We start from the raw sequence: 16407 nt of genomic DNA on the forward strand, positions 1-16407 counted from the left end.
ATCTGGAGTAGCCATCTGAATTAAATCTAACTTTTCTCCTCTCTACTAAATGACTCTCACTTCTTTGTACCAAAGAGACAAAGTCCCTTAGTTTGGCAGTGCTGGCTTGTCTTTCTGTCTTTGTGTGATGTGTCTCTTTTAGGAACCTTCAGCAATAAGTAGGATACATTTACTTTTTTCATTTTCAAAAACACAACTTGCCAAAATAACACCTTGAACACTTAACATTGTTATAAACATTCTCTGTTTAAAAGTGTCCTTCTAAATGCTATGAAATTGGCCATCTTTTTGCTATGCCACAGTTTTCTTAGCCAAGTTCCTATACATACTTTGGTTATTTCCAGTTTGTGCTGCTATAAATCACATCCCAGTGAACATCTGGTCACTGGTGCATAATCTTCTCTTCCTCTGTTTTGCAGGTCAGCATCAGGCCAGAGCACTGGCAGAAAGCATGCTCACCACAAGTGAGTTTCTGAAAGAAATTAGTTATGAGCTCATCACAGGAAAGGTCAGTTTCCTGGCATCGCATTTCAAAACCACATCATTAGGTGAGTGGTTATAGGATTTAGCAACACTGCCATCCCCTAGCTGCATGATTTTCTGAATTTAAGTCTTAGCCTGTTAAGAAGCTAAGTCTGGTGCTTCAGCTTGCCAGCTGGCCTTCCTTCACTTGGAATGGTTTATACCACCTCTATAGAGAAGAGCACCAGGCACTAGGATTGAAGGTTTCAGCTCAATCACAGTGGTACTGTGTGACTTTGAGCAATACTTTGCCTCCCTGTATTTCAGTTTTCTAATACACTAAATATAGATGTAATGATGGCATCCTGATGGCTTGGAATATCATGGAGATTACAAGAGAAACAGCTTGTGAAAGTGTGTAAATTTTAAGCATGATACAAACAGGTAGCTCTGACTGTGGAGATATTTCTGTAGTGTAAACTCAAACATAAAAAGCTGGCTGACTAACAAATCTGGAAAAGAACCCAGCTGAACTCCCCAACTGGGATACTGATACAAACAAACCCTTCCTTGTAATCTTCTTTATTTTGTGATAGGTGATGATCTGGACAAGCTGCTAGAAAAAATGCAACAAAGAAGAGGAGACAGTGTGGTTACCCCTTTCGATGGTGAACTTAATGAATGTGTGTCTCCTCAGGAAGCTGCTGCCATGATTCCCACACAAAGCCTGGGTAATGTTGCCTCAGACCAAAAGGAAGAAATCAGCTCTTAGGACATATATTACAGGGTTTTAAGGTCAACTCACAGAATATTGCAGGAATTTCCCCACTATCTACTGATAAATCACAGTAAATTGAAATGTTTTAACATGTGTCCTGTATCAAAAGTCTTATTCTTAGTAGATGCTACCATAAGCTAAAAACAAAGCCAAAGGCTTTATTTGAAGCAGTCTTTCTCTCCCCCCTACCTTTTCTTCTTAAATGATCTGGAGTTCATGGTATACTTTGTTTGCTCCACCAGAAAGTTGTTGGTGTTCCCTAAAGTCTTCAAAGAACTGCTTGAAAAAATCTAGACCACACTCTGTGCAGGACTGTCCACTCCATTTATTTACTCTCTGACATATAAAACACAAATAATCTCAAAGACAGGGAAGCCTTCTTGGCAAAAGGAGCAGCAATACATGTCATCTGTCCTACAGCAAATTTCCAAGATTCAAAAGCAGAAGGTGGGACCAGGGATGAGCATCATTAGATTGGATTCCTTTGGATTCAAACTCCTTCCCCAATTTGCTCATTGATAGGGACGACACTGGAAAAGACATGGATAAAAAAAGAAAAGAAGAAAGAGAGAGAAGGGAGGGAGAGAAGGAGGATGTGGGAGGTAGGCAGTGGCATACCTGGTTAAGTGCACACATTACAGTGAGCAAAGTTCAAGCCCCTGGAAAAGCTTCATGTGTGGTGAAGTAGGGCTGCAGGTATCTCTCTCTCTCTCTCCCTTTCTTTTTCCCTTTCCCCTCTAAATTTCTTTCTGTCTCTATCCAATAATAAATTAATAAAAATATTAGGAAAGAGAAAGAAATGGAGAGGAGGGGAGAGGGGGAAGGGGAGAAGGAAAAAGAGTGGAGGGAAGGAGAGGGAGAGCAGATATGAAACAGATCCATACAAGCTGCTGTTGATAGCCTTTTGGCCTCCTCTTACTAGGAATGCATCATATTAAGATTGCCTCAGTAATAAAAGTAACATGACTTGGTATCAGCTCAGTTATAGGCAAACGCTAGAAGAAGAAGCTCAGTCATAAAAACAAATGCAAATATAGAAAATAAGAATTTTTTGACTTCTGGACTTTATTTGGTAATCAAGTGATTTTTTATCCAGATAATCTGAAATGTATTTATACTGTTTTGAATTTTAAAAGTCTCAGAGTGCTTACAGATTCCCATATATTTATCCTTCCTTCCCTGTTCAAGAAGTATTATTTAAGGGGCCAGGCTGTATCACACCAAGTAGAGCATGCATATTACAGAAACATTACTTAGAGATGTATTTAGGCTTTCTCAAACCTCCAGATTTACCAAGCTAAATTCTATAAAGTCATGTCATCATAGAGTAGGCATCGTCCCCATCCATCCATCGTGTGAAATAAAGGAAATAAAAGGCAGACTAAATTTGATTGTTAATATTTGTGTACAAAAGCTGTGGGCTTTATTGAGAATTGTAAATCTAGGGGTTTTCTAGTGGAGTCTCTTCTGGGAAGGACTCACTGGAGACTGTAGAAATCTAAATGCTGGGATCTGAGTGCTGGCACACCCAGTTGAGCAAGGACCTGGAATCAAACCAGGCCCCCATCTTCAGGAGGGAAACATAAAGCAGTGCTTCAGGTGTCTTTCACCTTCTCTGTCTCCAGCTTCCTTCTCAATTTCTCTCTATCCTGTCAAATATAAGAAAAATAAAAGCAGAAAAGGAGGAGGAGGAGGAAGGAGAAATCTGAACTCACTATTTGGAGTGGTAGATTATCATGACTATATCTTTGTCATAGTCCCACTGTAGTTAGATTTTTAGAAAATATTAATTAGTACAAGTTTATTTAGCTTTTGGGTGGAAAACTTTCACATGAATGTGTATTAAAATCTGCCCTATAAAAATTGGATATTGAGGGGTTGGATGGTGGTGCACCTGGTTAATCTCACATGTTACAATGTACAAGAACCTGGGTTTGAGCCCCCAGTCCCCACTTGCAGGGGGAAAGTCTTGCAAGTGGTGAAGCAGGGCTGCAGGTGTTTTTATGTTGCTCTTCCCCTCCACCTCCCCCTTACCTCTTGATTTATGACCGTCTCTATCCAATAAATAAATAAAGATAATAATACAAAAATAAATAAGTAAAAACTAAATATTGTTTAGGTGTTTAAGTAACCAAGACTCTCGTGTGTATGTGCACACATGCTCACACACACATATAAGAGAGATTAATTGCCCAGTTATGATGTAATAAAAAATACTGGCATGCTTAGAGTAGCTGGGCAATGTTTTTCTAATATGTCACATACTGAGCTGCCAGCTGGCCATGTCATCAGTTAAATATCCTCAGATAGCACAGGCGTCAGCACCAGAGTTGATTCAAACCACCTAGGCCTGCCAGGTCACAAGAACTGGCAGAGTTAAGTGGGAAGAGAGGTGAAGGTGGTGCCTCTGTGTCCTAAGTACATTATGTAGTTATTGGAAAGGAAATGTCTGCCAAGGTGCCATCCAGAAAAGCTCAAAGGAATCCAGTATTATAGTTACAGCATTACGGCCTTCACTGAACTGGGTCTTGACACAGGCACCTATTTTTCCAAAGAAAACTTCAAATTATGTCTTCCCCTTTCTATGAGTTCTGTTTCCTTCTGAGAGTAGTAGGATGTCCATCCCCTCCTCCATGTCTGAGATGGGGAAGATTATTGTGTTAGTGATCTATAAGGTAATCAGTTTATTTAAAAAATAATACATTTATGAAATTACTACATCTACTCTTGAACACATCCTTTTAGCAAAAGTTTTCAGGGAAAATAGACAAATACATTATAACTCCATCCAGAGAGTAGTGGAGATTTGTGGTGATAAAGCATTATGTACTTTATATGTTTATGTGCTGTTATATATCATCTTTTTAAAAATGGTAGTGGCCAACACAAGAATGAATTAATCTCACCTTATGATTTTTTTTAAAATTTTAGATTTAGATAATGAAAGCTTCCAAATTTATCAACCACAGTTAACAGTGGCCAGAAAACTCTTGTCCCAGGTGTGTGCTATAGCAGACAGTGGTAGCCAGAGCCTGGATCTTGGCCACTTCAGCAAAGTGGATTTCATCATCATTGTTCCAAGATCAGAGGTTCTGGTCCAGCAAACCCTTCAACGAATTCGGCAATCAGGTAAGAACTTACAAAAAAGACCTCACATAGATCCAATTTTAGATTCTCTCTGCCTCTTTTGCTTAATCTAAATCTTGATAGGACATTCTATTCTTTTTACAGTAACAATAGCCATAAGAGCATTTTAAATGTTACTTTGATTTATATCTAAGTTTCTCAGCAAGGAACCTTTTCTTTTAGGACTAGGATAAATTGATATGTGTGCTTGTCTGATACTGTTAAGTCTGTGATATCATCAGTGAACTAGAAAGTAGTCACTCATCTGCAAAGAGAATTTTTCTTAATGCAAAGAGAGGCCTGCATGGGATCATGGGGGTCTATGCCCCATGAACTCCTAAGTTACATCCTCCTAAGAAGATATGGCAACATTTAGCACATTGTCAACATATTTTCAACCTAGAAACCAGAACATCAACCCATGTAAACAATGAGAACCCTCAATTAAAAAGTACTGTTAGAGTTTCTCCTAATTACCTAGAGAAAATATGTGTAGAGAAAAAACATTGCTCCAGAAAAAACTAAAATGTAGGTAAGTAAAAACTGTAGATGGCAGACAACCCACCAGTGTGTCCAGAGCTCTAACCCACTAGGGAAAGAGAGAGAGAGGCTGGGAGTATGGATCCACATGCCAACACCCATGTTCAGCAGAGAAGCAATTACAGAAACCAGACTTTATACATTCTGCACCCCATACTGACCCTGGGCCCATACTCCCAGAGGGCTGAAGAATAGGAAAACTATCAGAGGAGATGGGATAAGGAGTTCATGTGGTGGGAATTGTGTGTAGTTGTACCCCTCTTATCCTATGGTCTTGTCAGTGTTTCCATTTTATAAATAAAAGAATTTTTAAAAATTGTAAATGTACATGGAAAATGACATCCCTTTCACACAGAAAATTTGCTTAGATTTCTAAGAAGTGATGAGGAATTTAGAAAGGCAGGATAGCTGAAAAATACTTGACTTTGTAAGCTAGATTTTAAAAGGTAAGCATAGGGTGGAGCATAATGGTTATGCAGACAGACTCTGATGCCTGAGGCTCCAAAGTCCCAGGTTCAATCCCCTGAACCACCATAAGCCAGAGCTGTTGTTGTTGATGTCGTCGTTGTTAGATAGGACAGAGAGAAATGGAGACAGGACGGGAAGACAGAGAGGAGGAGAGAAAGATAGACACCTGCAGACCTGCTTCACCGCCTGTGAAGTGATTCCCCTGCAGGTAGGGAGCTGGGGACTTGAACCAGGATCCTTATGCCGGTGCTTGTGCTTTGTGCCACATGCACTTAACCCACTGAGCTACCACCTGACTCCTCCATTATGTATTTCTGACAAAATCTCAGAGGATGCCAGTGCCTCTGGTCAGAGTACTCGACTTTGAGCAGCACAACTCTGTAAGGAAACATTCATTGTTAGTTCTGTGGCCCTGGTGAGCTAAGATTTTTCTCCTGCTTTAATGTATATCAATGACTGTGACTGATGTGGCAAAGTCTTCCCAGGCCTTCTGGAGGCCCATGTGCCTAGTTAGTAGTGCATTCATATTGGTAGCCTCCAAAATTCTGAATGACAAGTTACAAAACTACCTGATGAAAATATGAACCTATAGTTGATTAGTCAAAGAAGATCAAATGTTTTCTCTTACAGCTCTCCCAGAAAGCAGGCTGAGTTCTGGACTCCCCTAGCTACTGCCTATTAATACTTCCTTTTTTCACTCTTCTTCAGTGTGGGGAAATAGAAGCACCAAAATTTAACTATATTTTTTCTAATGAGTTTTCCACTTCTATAACACATAGGGAATGGCTTCCCTTATAGGTGTTTTATGTGTACCAACTGGCATTTGTAACTTTCCTGAGTTTGTGATCTGATATCCCAAATCATGCTTGAGCAAACATAGCAGCTGTTTCAAGTGGTGAAATCATCCATGGTCAGCAGTTGTGTTCCCTACAGAGTTATTTTCCTGAAATAACCTCTTGATCTTTACTTTGACCTGCCCTGATAAGTGAAAAATGCTATATAAAACTTTTGGTTTTGGGAGTCGGGCTGTAGCGCAGCGGGTTAAGCGCAGGTGGCACAAAGCACAAGGACCGGCATAAGGATCCCGGTTTGAACCCCGGCTCCCCACCTGCAGGGGAGTCGCTTCACAGGCGGTGAAGCAGGTCTGCAGGTGTCTATCTTTCTCTCCCCCTCTCTGTCTTCCCCTCCTCTCTCCGTTTCTCTCTGTCCTATCCAACAATGACAACTACAACAATAAAACAACAAGGGCAACAAAAGGGAATAAATAAATAAAATAAAATATTTAAAAAATAGCTAACTTATTAAAAAAAAAACTTTTGGTTTTGACAGATAAAGGAACTGTATAGGTCTTTCCTTGCTTTTCCCTTCTCAAGGTTCTCAAGTATTTGTTTGTTTAATGAGTACTTTAAGATTATCACTCCTTAGGTGCCAGAAATTGCTTAATTACATAAGCTTAGAATACAGAAAAACCTATTTTATAGACAGATTTGGGAAATTCAAGGCAAAACATATTTTAAATTACTCATAACTAACTTTGGCACACACACACCAATACTTTTGCTGCAAAATATGTCACTGCTGTACATTTAAATAACTTTATTCATTCAATTACAGAATTATTTACTTTGAGGAATAAAGGAAACAAAATAGAAAATTTAAATACTTAAAATCCCACCATTCAAGATTCACCACTGTTAGAAACTGTTAAATCACTTAATACCTAGTATGCCAACTTCTATCCTCTGCCTGTCTGTTTTCTTAGTTGACTTTATATTATATACACTTTTCTATCATTGAGAGTATGTATGTATGTATTATTCTTAGTGAACATATAGTATTCCAAGTCATAAAAACACCAAAAATTTATTTGCTTTGACATTGAAATGCTTTCATACTTTGCAACAAGTAACAATTTAATATAGGAAGGACCTTAGGCATATCAAAGTATAAAAAGAAATTGTTCAGGACAGAGTATCATGAAATTGTACAGGAAAACAACTTAAAATCAAAGCTGTGAAGATAGAATGTATTCTCAAAAGACCTGACTCATTTCCCTCATATTTTGCTGTGTGAATTAAGGAGAGCTTTGTCTAAGGTCACAGAAGTCAATACCTTGGGACAGGGACCTTTTTCTTCTGTTTTTTTTTTTTTTTTCTGTGTGCCAGCTCCCTTATGTGGTGTCCACACTGGCACCTGCTAAACTAGTAACTGAGTGGAGGGAAAGAGGGAAGAAACAGAGAGAAACAGTGGTCTACTTGCCCTGCTTTCTGGTTCTATTTTCCTTCCATAAAGGAAGTATTTCAGCAATCTGTCTGCCAGGAGAAGCATGTGGCAGGGAGAAGCAACCAGCTCTTGCAAGAAAGGGCACATCTTTGGCAGCCCATGTATGGCTGAAAGAAAAAGATAAAATTAGAAACCATCCCATTGTCGCAGACTCAGCACTAAGGCAAAGCATTTTATTCTAACTAAGGGAAGGACAAAAGGCATGGGGAGAAAAGTCTTGAAAAACTAAATGAAAAAAATTGAAAGTAAAAAACAGAAATGAACTGCTAGGGAAGTGACTCAGCAGTAGAGTTAAGGTCTTGCATGCCTGAGGATTTGGGTTGGATCCCCAATACCACATATGCCAGAGTAGTGTTCGTTCTCTCTCCCTCTCTCTCTCCCTCTCCCTCTCCCTCTCCCTCTCTCTTCCTCTCTCTCTCTCTCTCTTTCCCTCCCTCTCCTCCTCTTCCTTCTCCCTCTCCCTCTTCCTCTCCCTCTCCTCTCTCTCTCCTTCCCTCTCTCTCCTTCCCTCTCAATCTCTGTCTCTGTCTTTCTCTCTCTTTCATACAATGAATAAATAAAAAAAAATTTAAAGAATAATAAGTGGTCCAGGAGATGTGCAATGTTAAAAGCATTGGACTCTCAAGCATGAGGTCCTGAGTTCAATCCCCAGCAGCACATATATCAGAATGATATCTGGTTCTTTCTTTCTCCTCTTATCTTCTCATTAATAAATAAAATATTTAAAAAAAGAATCAAGAATGTGCACATTAATGAAGTTATGGGGGAAATTATTAAAAATGAAATGAGGACAGGGAGATAGCCTAATGGTTATGCAAAAGATTTTCATGCCTGAGGCTCTGATGTCACAAATTCAACCCCACACACCACCATAAGCCAAAACTGTGCAGTGCTCTAGTAAAAAATAATAAATAATAAAATGAAATTAAATGGATTTAACATTTTTAAGTTTTCCAGATGAACTTGTAACTACTGGAATGATCAGCGGAGAAGCAGCATAAAACTTTTGGGAGTGGGGAAATAGCTTATTTGGTAGAGCAAGCACTTTGCCATATGTGATCCCTGATATAAGTCTGAGTAACACATAGGGGCACTATGGATGGCACCAAAGAAGTTCCATAGGTGGTGGAGCAGTGCTGTAATTTCTTTCTTCCATGTCTAAATAAAAAAGAGAGAAGAAGAAATTAGACCTGGGAGGTTTCTTGGTGATACTGTACAAGCAAAGGCCCTGAGCTCATTCCCTGGCACCTCAAAAAAAAAAAAAAAAAAAAAAGCTTGGAAGGTCACTCACCTGGTAGAATACACACAGTCCACCTTGCCCAAGGACTTCAAAGGGTTCAAGTCTTGGCCACCACATGGGAGCACCAGACAAAGAAGAAGCTTCATAAGGGATGGAGCACTGCTATGATTTCTTTCCTTCTCTCTTTTTCTGTCTCTCACCTTTTATGTGAAAAAGAAAAAAGTGTCTGGCAGGAGTGGTGGAATCATGCTGGTAAGAAGCCCCAGCAAAAATTCTGGTGACAAAAAATTAAAATAATTTTTAGACTATAGGATATATCTACATTTTAGTATCCTTTGTAATGCATGGAATTTACACTTGAGAAGTCCCAGAATTGGTTTTGCTGTTGTTACCATGGCTTCACTGCTCTATGCAGACGTTTTGAGAGAGGGAGAGAAAGGCAAAGACAAAGTTTCCTTCATTGCAGTGGGGCCAGGCTCAAACCTAAGTTGATAGCATGGCAGAAGGTACCTTTGCCACCTTGCCAGTCCCAGATAAACACTTCTTGCTTCCAGGGATTGGGAAATGGCTCACTCAGTAGGAGAAGCACAGACCAGAAACACTGGAGCACCTATAGGGGGAAAGCTTCACAAGCAATTGAGCAGTGCTATAGTGTCTCCCCCTCCCCACAACCCCACCCCCATCACCATTGCTATCAGTGATTCAGAGTGGTGGAAGGTCCTTTCTAGTGGTGGAATCTCATACAGTGAAGCCCCAGTAGCAGAAAAGAAAAAGAGCTACCTGGGAGGTGGCATAGTGGTTAAAGCATTGGGTTTTCAAGTATGAGGCCCCAAACTTAATCCCTGGCATTACATAAACCAGAGTAATGTGTGGCTCTATCTCCCCCATTCCTCAATCCCCAATTAGTAAATATATAAATATTAAGAAGAAGAAAAGAAAGAGTTGCTTTCCTGTTTGGGCAATTATGAATAATGCTGCTATAAATGTAGCTGTACATAGGTCTCTTTGGATGGGTGTTTTTGTATTCTTTGGATAGACCCTAGGAGAGGGATTGCTGGATTGTAGGACAGACCCATTTCTAATTGTGTCAGGTATCTCCACACTGTCTTACCTAGTGGTTGTACTAAATTACATTCCCACCACCAGGGTAGAAGAGTTCCTCCCACCACCGAAACCCCCACCCCCACATTCTAGGCAGCACTTGTTCACTTGTTTCTGTACTTCCTGCGAAGAGCATTGGCAGAAGAGGGCTCAGTGGTTGTTGTTGGGAACCAATTCATGATGGTGAAGGAAGAAAGTGGTGGTGGAATTGGTGTGCAAACTCCAATGATAATATGAGAAATTGTATCCATGTGACTCTAGCTGTCTTGCAATTTATTGTTTCCCTAGTTTAAAATGTTCATTCCTTCCTTTGAATACTACAGTTCCTTCAGCTTCCTAGCCTTACACAGCTCATGCTCCAAGCAGACCCAGAAATCCTCCATCTAAATACTCAACTCTGTTGTAGCTGGGTGTTTATTAATGCTCTTCTTTGTTTTTTCAACTAAAAATCAAAGTATTCAGGAAGCCTGTCTCTGCCTTGTCTATGGTAGCAGACAATATTTCTTGAATTAAATATTTCACAACATTTTATCTAGTTGAATTTTACATTAAAATCTGTTTCAGGGACCAAAAGAGGGAAGCTCTGGTACTGAAATAAGAAAAAGAATGAAAAAAATCTACCTAGGAACAGTGAAATCATGCATATGTGCAGGTCCTCCACCACCACCACCAAAAAAATAAAAATCACTTAAAAGTAATATTTGTTATTTCTTTAGTCCTGTAGCAAAAATATATTTGGCCATTAAAGCCAAGTTTCAGAAATCTACTTTAATCAAGAAGAGAAGCCATACAAGATCATCTCTCAGCTACCAAGGCTCTGAAATAGTGCCTGTGTACAGAGTACTGGTCTGTGCAGGTTCTGGGCTCCTTCCCTCCTAGACCCAGATAGCACATTGATATATACACACACACAGTTACTTCAAGCTTAGATTAAAGAATTCTCTCCCAGAAGCAGGATAAAGGGAGCCAGCTGGGCCACTAAGAGACAAAGGACCCACTAATGCCATGGGCATTGAAAGTGATTAGCAGAGCTTTTAACCAGCTGTTTCAACTCCCAGGTTATTTGTTAGCTGAATAGAAATTACCAGGATGAAGGAATGCTTATTGTTATAATCAGTAAAAACTCAGCATGCTATTGTTATTTAATATTTTCTTAATTTCCCTGTTTAAACATTTTTCTCTATCAAAAACTTTGGAGAAATTAAATCAATCCACAGAAAAGTTGCACAAATAAGACTAAAAGTAATTTTATTTTACTTGGGATATCTTCTTTCTGGGAAGAGCAAGATGTAAAAATTAGACATTAAAAGTTTAGGGAATGAACTAAAATTTAGAAATAAAATTACTTACTTAGTGATTTTTTTTCCCACCACCAGGGTTATGGTTGTGAGCAGGTACCTACATAACTCCACTGCTCTTCACAGTCATTTTTATATAGTGAGAGACAGAGAAAAATGGGGAGAGAGACAGGAGAGACAGAGTTCCCCAAGGTGGTGATGAGGGTGGGTGAGGGGAGAGGCAGGACCTTAAACTTGAGTATTTAGGCATGGTAATATATACATTCTATATATTGAGTCACAGCCTGGCCCAAAAATTATTTACATAAGCCATCTTTATTGTAAATCATTATTAAATCACTAAAAAAAATAATATTGCATTGAGATGAGTTCTGGGTTATCTGTGAAAATGGCTAGACTGTGGATTTCCCAGATCAGAATTAGTTTTACTTGATATTCAGAATGATTAGCTCCTTTTAGTGATGGCTTCTCAGTACTCATTTACTTTCAACTTTTTTAGCCTTTGACATTAGTACTCACAGGAGTTACTGTGTCAATACTACATAATTAATATGGTATATATATTTTTGGTTTTAAACCTCTTATTGAGTTTTGGATGCTTGAAAAATTGCTGCTTCCCCTTTAAATTTTTTACAGGACTGGGCTTAAAAGACATGATGTTATCTCTCTGCTCCTACAAAAGGGAATACTGGCTAGTGTTCAGTTCCTCCTTAAATGAATCAGGATTCTGCAGTCTAGTAAAGGGAGAGAGTCACACCAGGTGACTATGTACCTACTTGAAGTACTTGGTCACCCAAGAAGTACCAATACACACAGTTAGCATCTCGATCTTGGCTTATTCCCTCTGGTGAGTGTAGATAGCATAATGCTTATACAAAGAGACTTTCATGCCTGAGGCTCCGAAGACCTAACTAGGTTCAGTCCCTTGCACCACTATAAGTCAGAGCTGATCAGTGTTCTGGTAAATTAAAAAACAAAAACAAACAAAAAACATTTCCCTCTGTCCCACCTCTGAGACAGAACAGTCTGCTATACCTTGTGCTTCTTCTTCTTCTTCTAGCGTTTGCCCTTCTTCCGTAGCCAGTCAACAGCGTCAGGTTGAGCCTGATGTAAAGTTTCGAGACCTCCTTTGAATCTGGAGAGGTGGCAGTCGTTGACTATGTGGGTCATAGTCTGTCTGTAGCCACAGGGGCAGTTCGGGTCATCTCTGGCTCCCCAGCGATGGAACATAGCGGCGCACCGGCCATGGCCTGTTCGATAGCGATTGAGGAGGGCCCAATCATAACGTGCTAGGTCAAAGCCGGGTTGAGGCTTGCAGGGATCTGTGATGCCTTGTGCTAAAAGACATTCAAGGATTGATGGGATAGGAATATGTCAAAAAGTCATAGAAGCCTACTTGAAGAGAGTTTTGCTCACAAAATTGTGTGATTTTGAATATAAAAATAAATAATTAGGGAGTGGTAGATAGCCCATTCAGTACCTTACTATATGTGCAAGAGGCCCCTGAACTGAGTTCTGGAACCATATGGACGCACTATGAAAAACACTATGTGGGAGAGGGATGATGGAACAGTGCTGTAGTCTCTCTCTCTCTCTCCCTCTCTCTCTCCCTCTCTCTCTCTCTCTCTTTCTCTCTCTCTTTCTCATACTCTCTCTCTCTCAAACAGAATAGAAAATGGGATCTGGAAGGCTGCTAAGAGATTATGCATACATGAGTAATCTAAAAAAAAGGGAAAAAATGGCAATGGATTGTAACCTATAGAATTTTTAAAAACACAAATCTATAGTAATACTGAAAAAAATTAAAGGGGCAGTAGTGAGGGTTAGTTAATAGTGAGGACAAGCCCTTCTTTACAAAAAATTAACAAGCTATAGTCTGATGTGACATAGCTGTAAAACATAGGCCTGGTAGTAGATACTTTCATAAGTAATCAAGCTTTGCCATTGCTGTGGGACAGATTGACATAATAAGCAAAGAGAAATACTTAATGTTATCCATGAAGTATAATTACCACATGTGTTTAACCTCTTCTTAATTACAAGGACATTCCCAGACAAATCCAGATTTTATGATATTCTATAAACCAATCAATCTGTGTTTTAAACATTTTCAATAAAAAGACCAAAAGGAAATATGAAAGTAGCGACAGTTGTTGTTGTTTTAATCATAAAAAATAGAGAAACATGCTATCCAAGGGCAGCTCTTAATTCTTAATTGGTTGTCACTAGGCCTAAAAATAAAAAATACTATTTATCTGGGAACAATTAATGAAACTCAAGTGTGAGTTTTGTATTAGGGACTATTATGTCAACAATAGTTCTGTCCTGTGAATGTAATGATATTATAGTTTATGCAAGAAAATGTCTTTGGTCTTATGAAATGTATATTGACGTGATTATGGAGTGTATATTATGTGTCACCTCTAAATTATTCAGCAATAATAACTAAAAAATGCAAATGTAGAAGAATATTAACAATTGATGAAACTAAATGAAGAATACATAGGCATTTATTGTACTAGTCTTTCAACTTTTTCTCAACATTTTAAATTTTTTTTGGAGGTTAACTTCAAAGGTTATGAGACTATAAATGTTTTTGGAAATATAATTTTATAAATTTTCAAGATACATTATTATACCTACTACCTTCTCTCAGATGAAAGTCTATATTGTGAAATTTTAAAAAGTATTTTAAGTAAAAAACAGTTAGGCCTGGGAAATATCACAGTGGTTATGCAAAAGACTTTTTTTTATGCTCTAGGCTCTAAGGTCTCAAGTTTAATCTCTGGAACCACCATAGCCATTGCTGAGCTCTGGTAAATAAATAAACAAATAAAAGTAAATAAATTAAAAATTAAAGTGAGTTCATACTGATAAATAGTTTTTTTTCTGTTTTTGCCTCCAGGGTTATTGCTGGGGCTGTGTACCTGCACTATGAAACCACTGCTCCTAGAAGCCATTTGTCCCCTTTTTGTTGTGCTTTTTGTTGTTGCCATTGCTGTTGTTGGATAGGACAGAGAGAAATGGAGAGAGGAGGGGAAGACAGAGAGGGTGAGAGAAAGACACCTGCCAGACCTGTTTCACTACCTGTGAAGCGACCCCCCCTTCAGGTGGGGACCCGGGGGCTCGAACCCAGATCCTTACATTGGTCCTCGTGCTTTGCACCATGTGTGCTTAACCTCCATTTTTTTCTAGATTCTTTTTAGTCTTTCCCCACTCTTTGTTTGGCTTTTTTTCCCCCACCTGGATAAATACAATATGCCTCCCTCGGTAGCCAAAGGAAATTAAGAAAAATATTAAGAAATTAAGAGGGGACAAGAAGATAGACTTCTGCAGAGCAGCTTCAGCACAGGTGGGGAGCAGGGACTTGAATTGGGTCTATGGGCTTGGTAATGTATGTGCTTAGCCAGGTGCGCCAACCTGTCCCCTCCTGCCCCCCCACGCCATATTTGAAACTTATTTTTCTGGCAAGGAAAAATATGGTCCTCCTATCTACATCATACTCATTAATCAGAGAATGCATGAAATTATTTTTTGCTTTTACTTTTATAGTGCTGAGCCAAAACACCAATTTGTTTTACTTAGTTCTTTTCTTTTTTCCACGGGAGGGATTAACTATTTATAACTGACAATAAAATGCAGTAGTTGGTCCATCTGGAAAACATTTCTCAGTTTTCCAGATAACACTTTTACCCCCCCACCTGGATCCTCCTCCACCATCATGTTCTAGGACCTGAGCCCTTCCTGCCCCAAGTCTTTTACTTTGCTTCAGTACACCAACTCCAGTCCAAGTTCTGCCTAGTGTTTTCCCTTCTGTTCTTACTTTTCAACTTCTGTCTATGAGTGAGGTCATCCCATATTCATCCTTCTCTTTCTGACTTATCTCAGATAACATGATTCCTTCAAGTTCAATCCAAGATGAGGTAAAGAGGGTGAATTCACCATTTTTAGTTAGCTAAGTAGTATTCCATTCTGTATATATACCACAACTTACTCAACCACTCATCTGTTGTTGGACACCTGGGTTGCTTCCAGGTTTTGGCTATTACAAATTGTGCTACTATGAACACAGATGTACACAAATCTTTTTGGATGGGTGTGCTAGGTTCCTTAGGATATATCCCCAGGAGAGAAGTTGCAGGGTGTTAGGGTAGGTCCACTTCTAGCCTTCTGAGAGTTCTCCAGACTGCTCTCCAAAGGGGTTGGACCTATTGACATTCCCACCAGCAGTGCAGGAGTGTTCCTTTGTCCCCACAACCTCTACAGCATTGGTTGCTGCTACCTTTTCTGATGCATGACATTCTCACAGGGGTGAGGTGGTATCTCATTGTTGTCTTTATTTGCATTTCTCTGACAATCAAAGACTTGGAGCATTTTTTCATATACTTGTTGACCTTTTGGATCTCTTCTGTGGTGAATATTCTGTTCATATTGTCTCCCCATTTTTGGATAGGGTCATTAGGGTTTTTTTTCTTTGTTTATCTGTTTGTTTTATTTTGTTTTAGTTGTTGTTGTTGAGCTTGGTGAGCTCTTTTTGTATTTTGGCTAGTAGTCTGATGTATGCCATGTAAAGATCTTCTCCTACTCTGTAAGGGATCTCTTTGTTTGTGTGGTGGTTTCTTTTTCTGTGCAGAAACTTTTTAATTTGATATAGTCCCACTGGTTTGTTTTTGTTTTATTCTTCTTTGTAACTGAATTTGTATCACTGAAGATGCCTTTAAAATTTAGATGAAAAAGTTCTGCCAATATTTTTCTCTAAGTATTTCATAGTATCTGGTCTAATATCCAAGTCCTTGATCCATTTGGAATTTACTTTTGAGTCTGGTGAAATCTAGTGGCTCAGTTTCATTCTTCTGCATGTTTCAAACCAATTTTTCCAATACCATTTTATTAAAGACACTCTCCTTTCCCCATTTAATAGTCTGGGCACCTTTGTTAAAGATTAGATGCCCATAGGTGGGGAGTTCTGTTTTTTTTTCTTTTTAAAGTTTTTAATATTTATTTATGTATTTTCCCTTTTGTTGCCCTTGTTTTTTATTGTTGTAGTTGTTATTGATGTTGTCATTGTTGGATAGGACAGAGAGAAATGGAGACAGGAGGGGAAGACAGAG

At 39.0% G+C, this 16407-nt stretch overlaps 1 protein-coding gene across 4 annotated transcripts in view; it reads left to right on the plus strand.

The window, feature by feature from the left end:
• The window catches only part of GREB1L (GREB1 like retinoic acid receptor coactivator), a 295678-nt gene that overhangs the window by 213140 nt on the left and 66131 nt on the right, over positions 1-16407 (plus strand). For all 4 annotated transcript variants that reach the window (XM_060173567.1, XM_060173569.1, XM_060173570.1 and 1 more), the window contains 3 exons: positions 420-548; positions 1059-1193; positions 4172-4369. In XM_060173567.1, the coding sequence (XP_060029550.1) occupies positions 420-548; positions 1059-1193; positions 4172-4369 (462 nt within the window). The remainder of the gene's footprint in view (positions 1-419; positions 549-1058; positions 1194-4171; positions 4370-16407) is intronic.

Source organism: Erinaceus europaeus, chromosome 15, assembly GCF_950295315.1.
Source record: "Erinaceus europaeus chromosome 15, mEriEur2.1, whole genome shotgun sequence".
NCBI lineage: Eukaryota > Metazoa > Chordata > Mammalia > Eulipotyphla > Erinaceidae > Erinaceus > Erinaceus europaeus.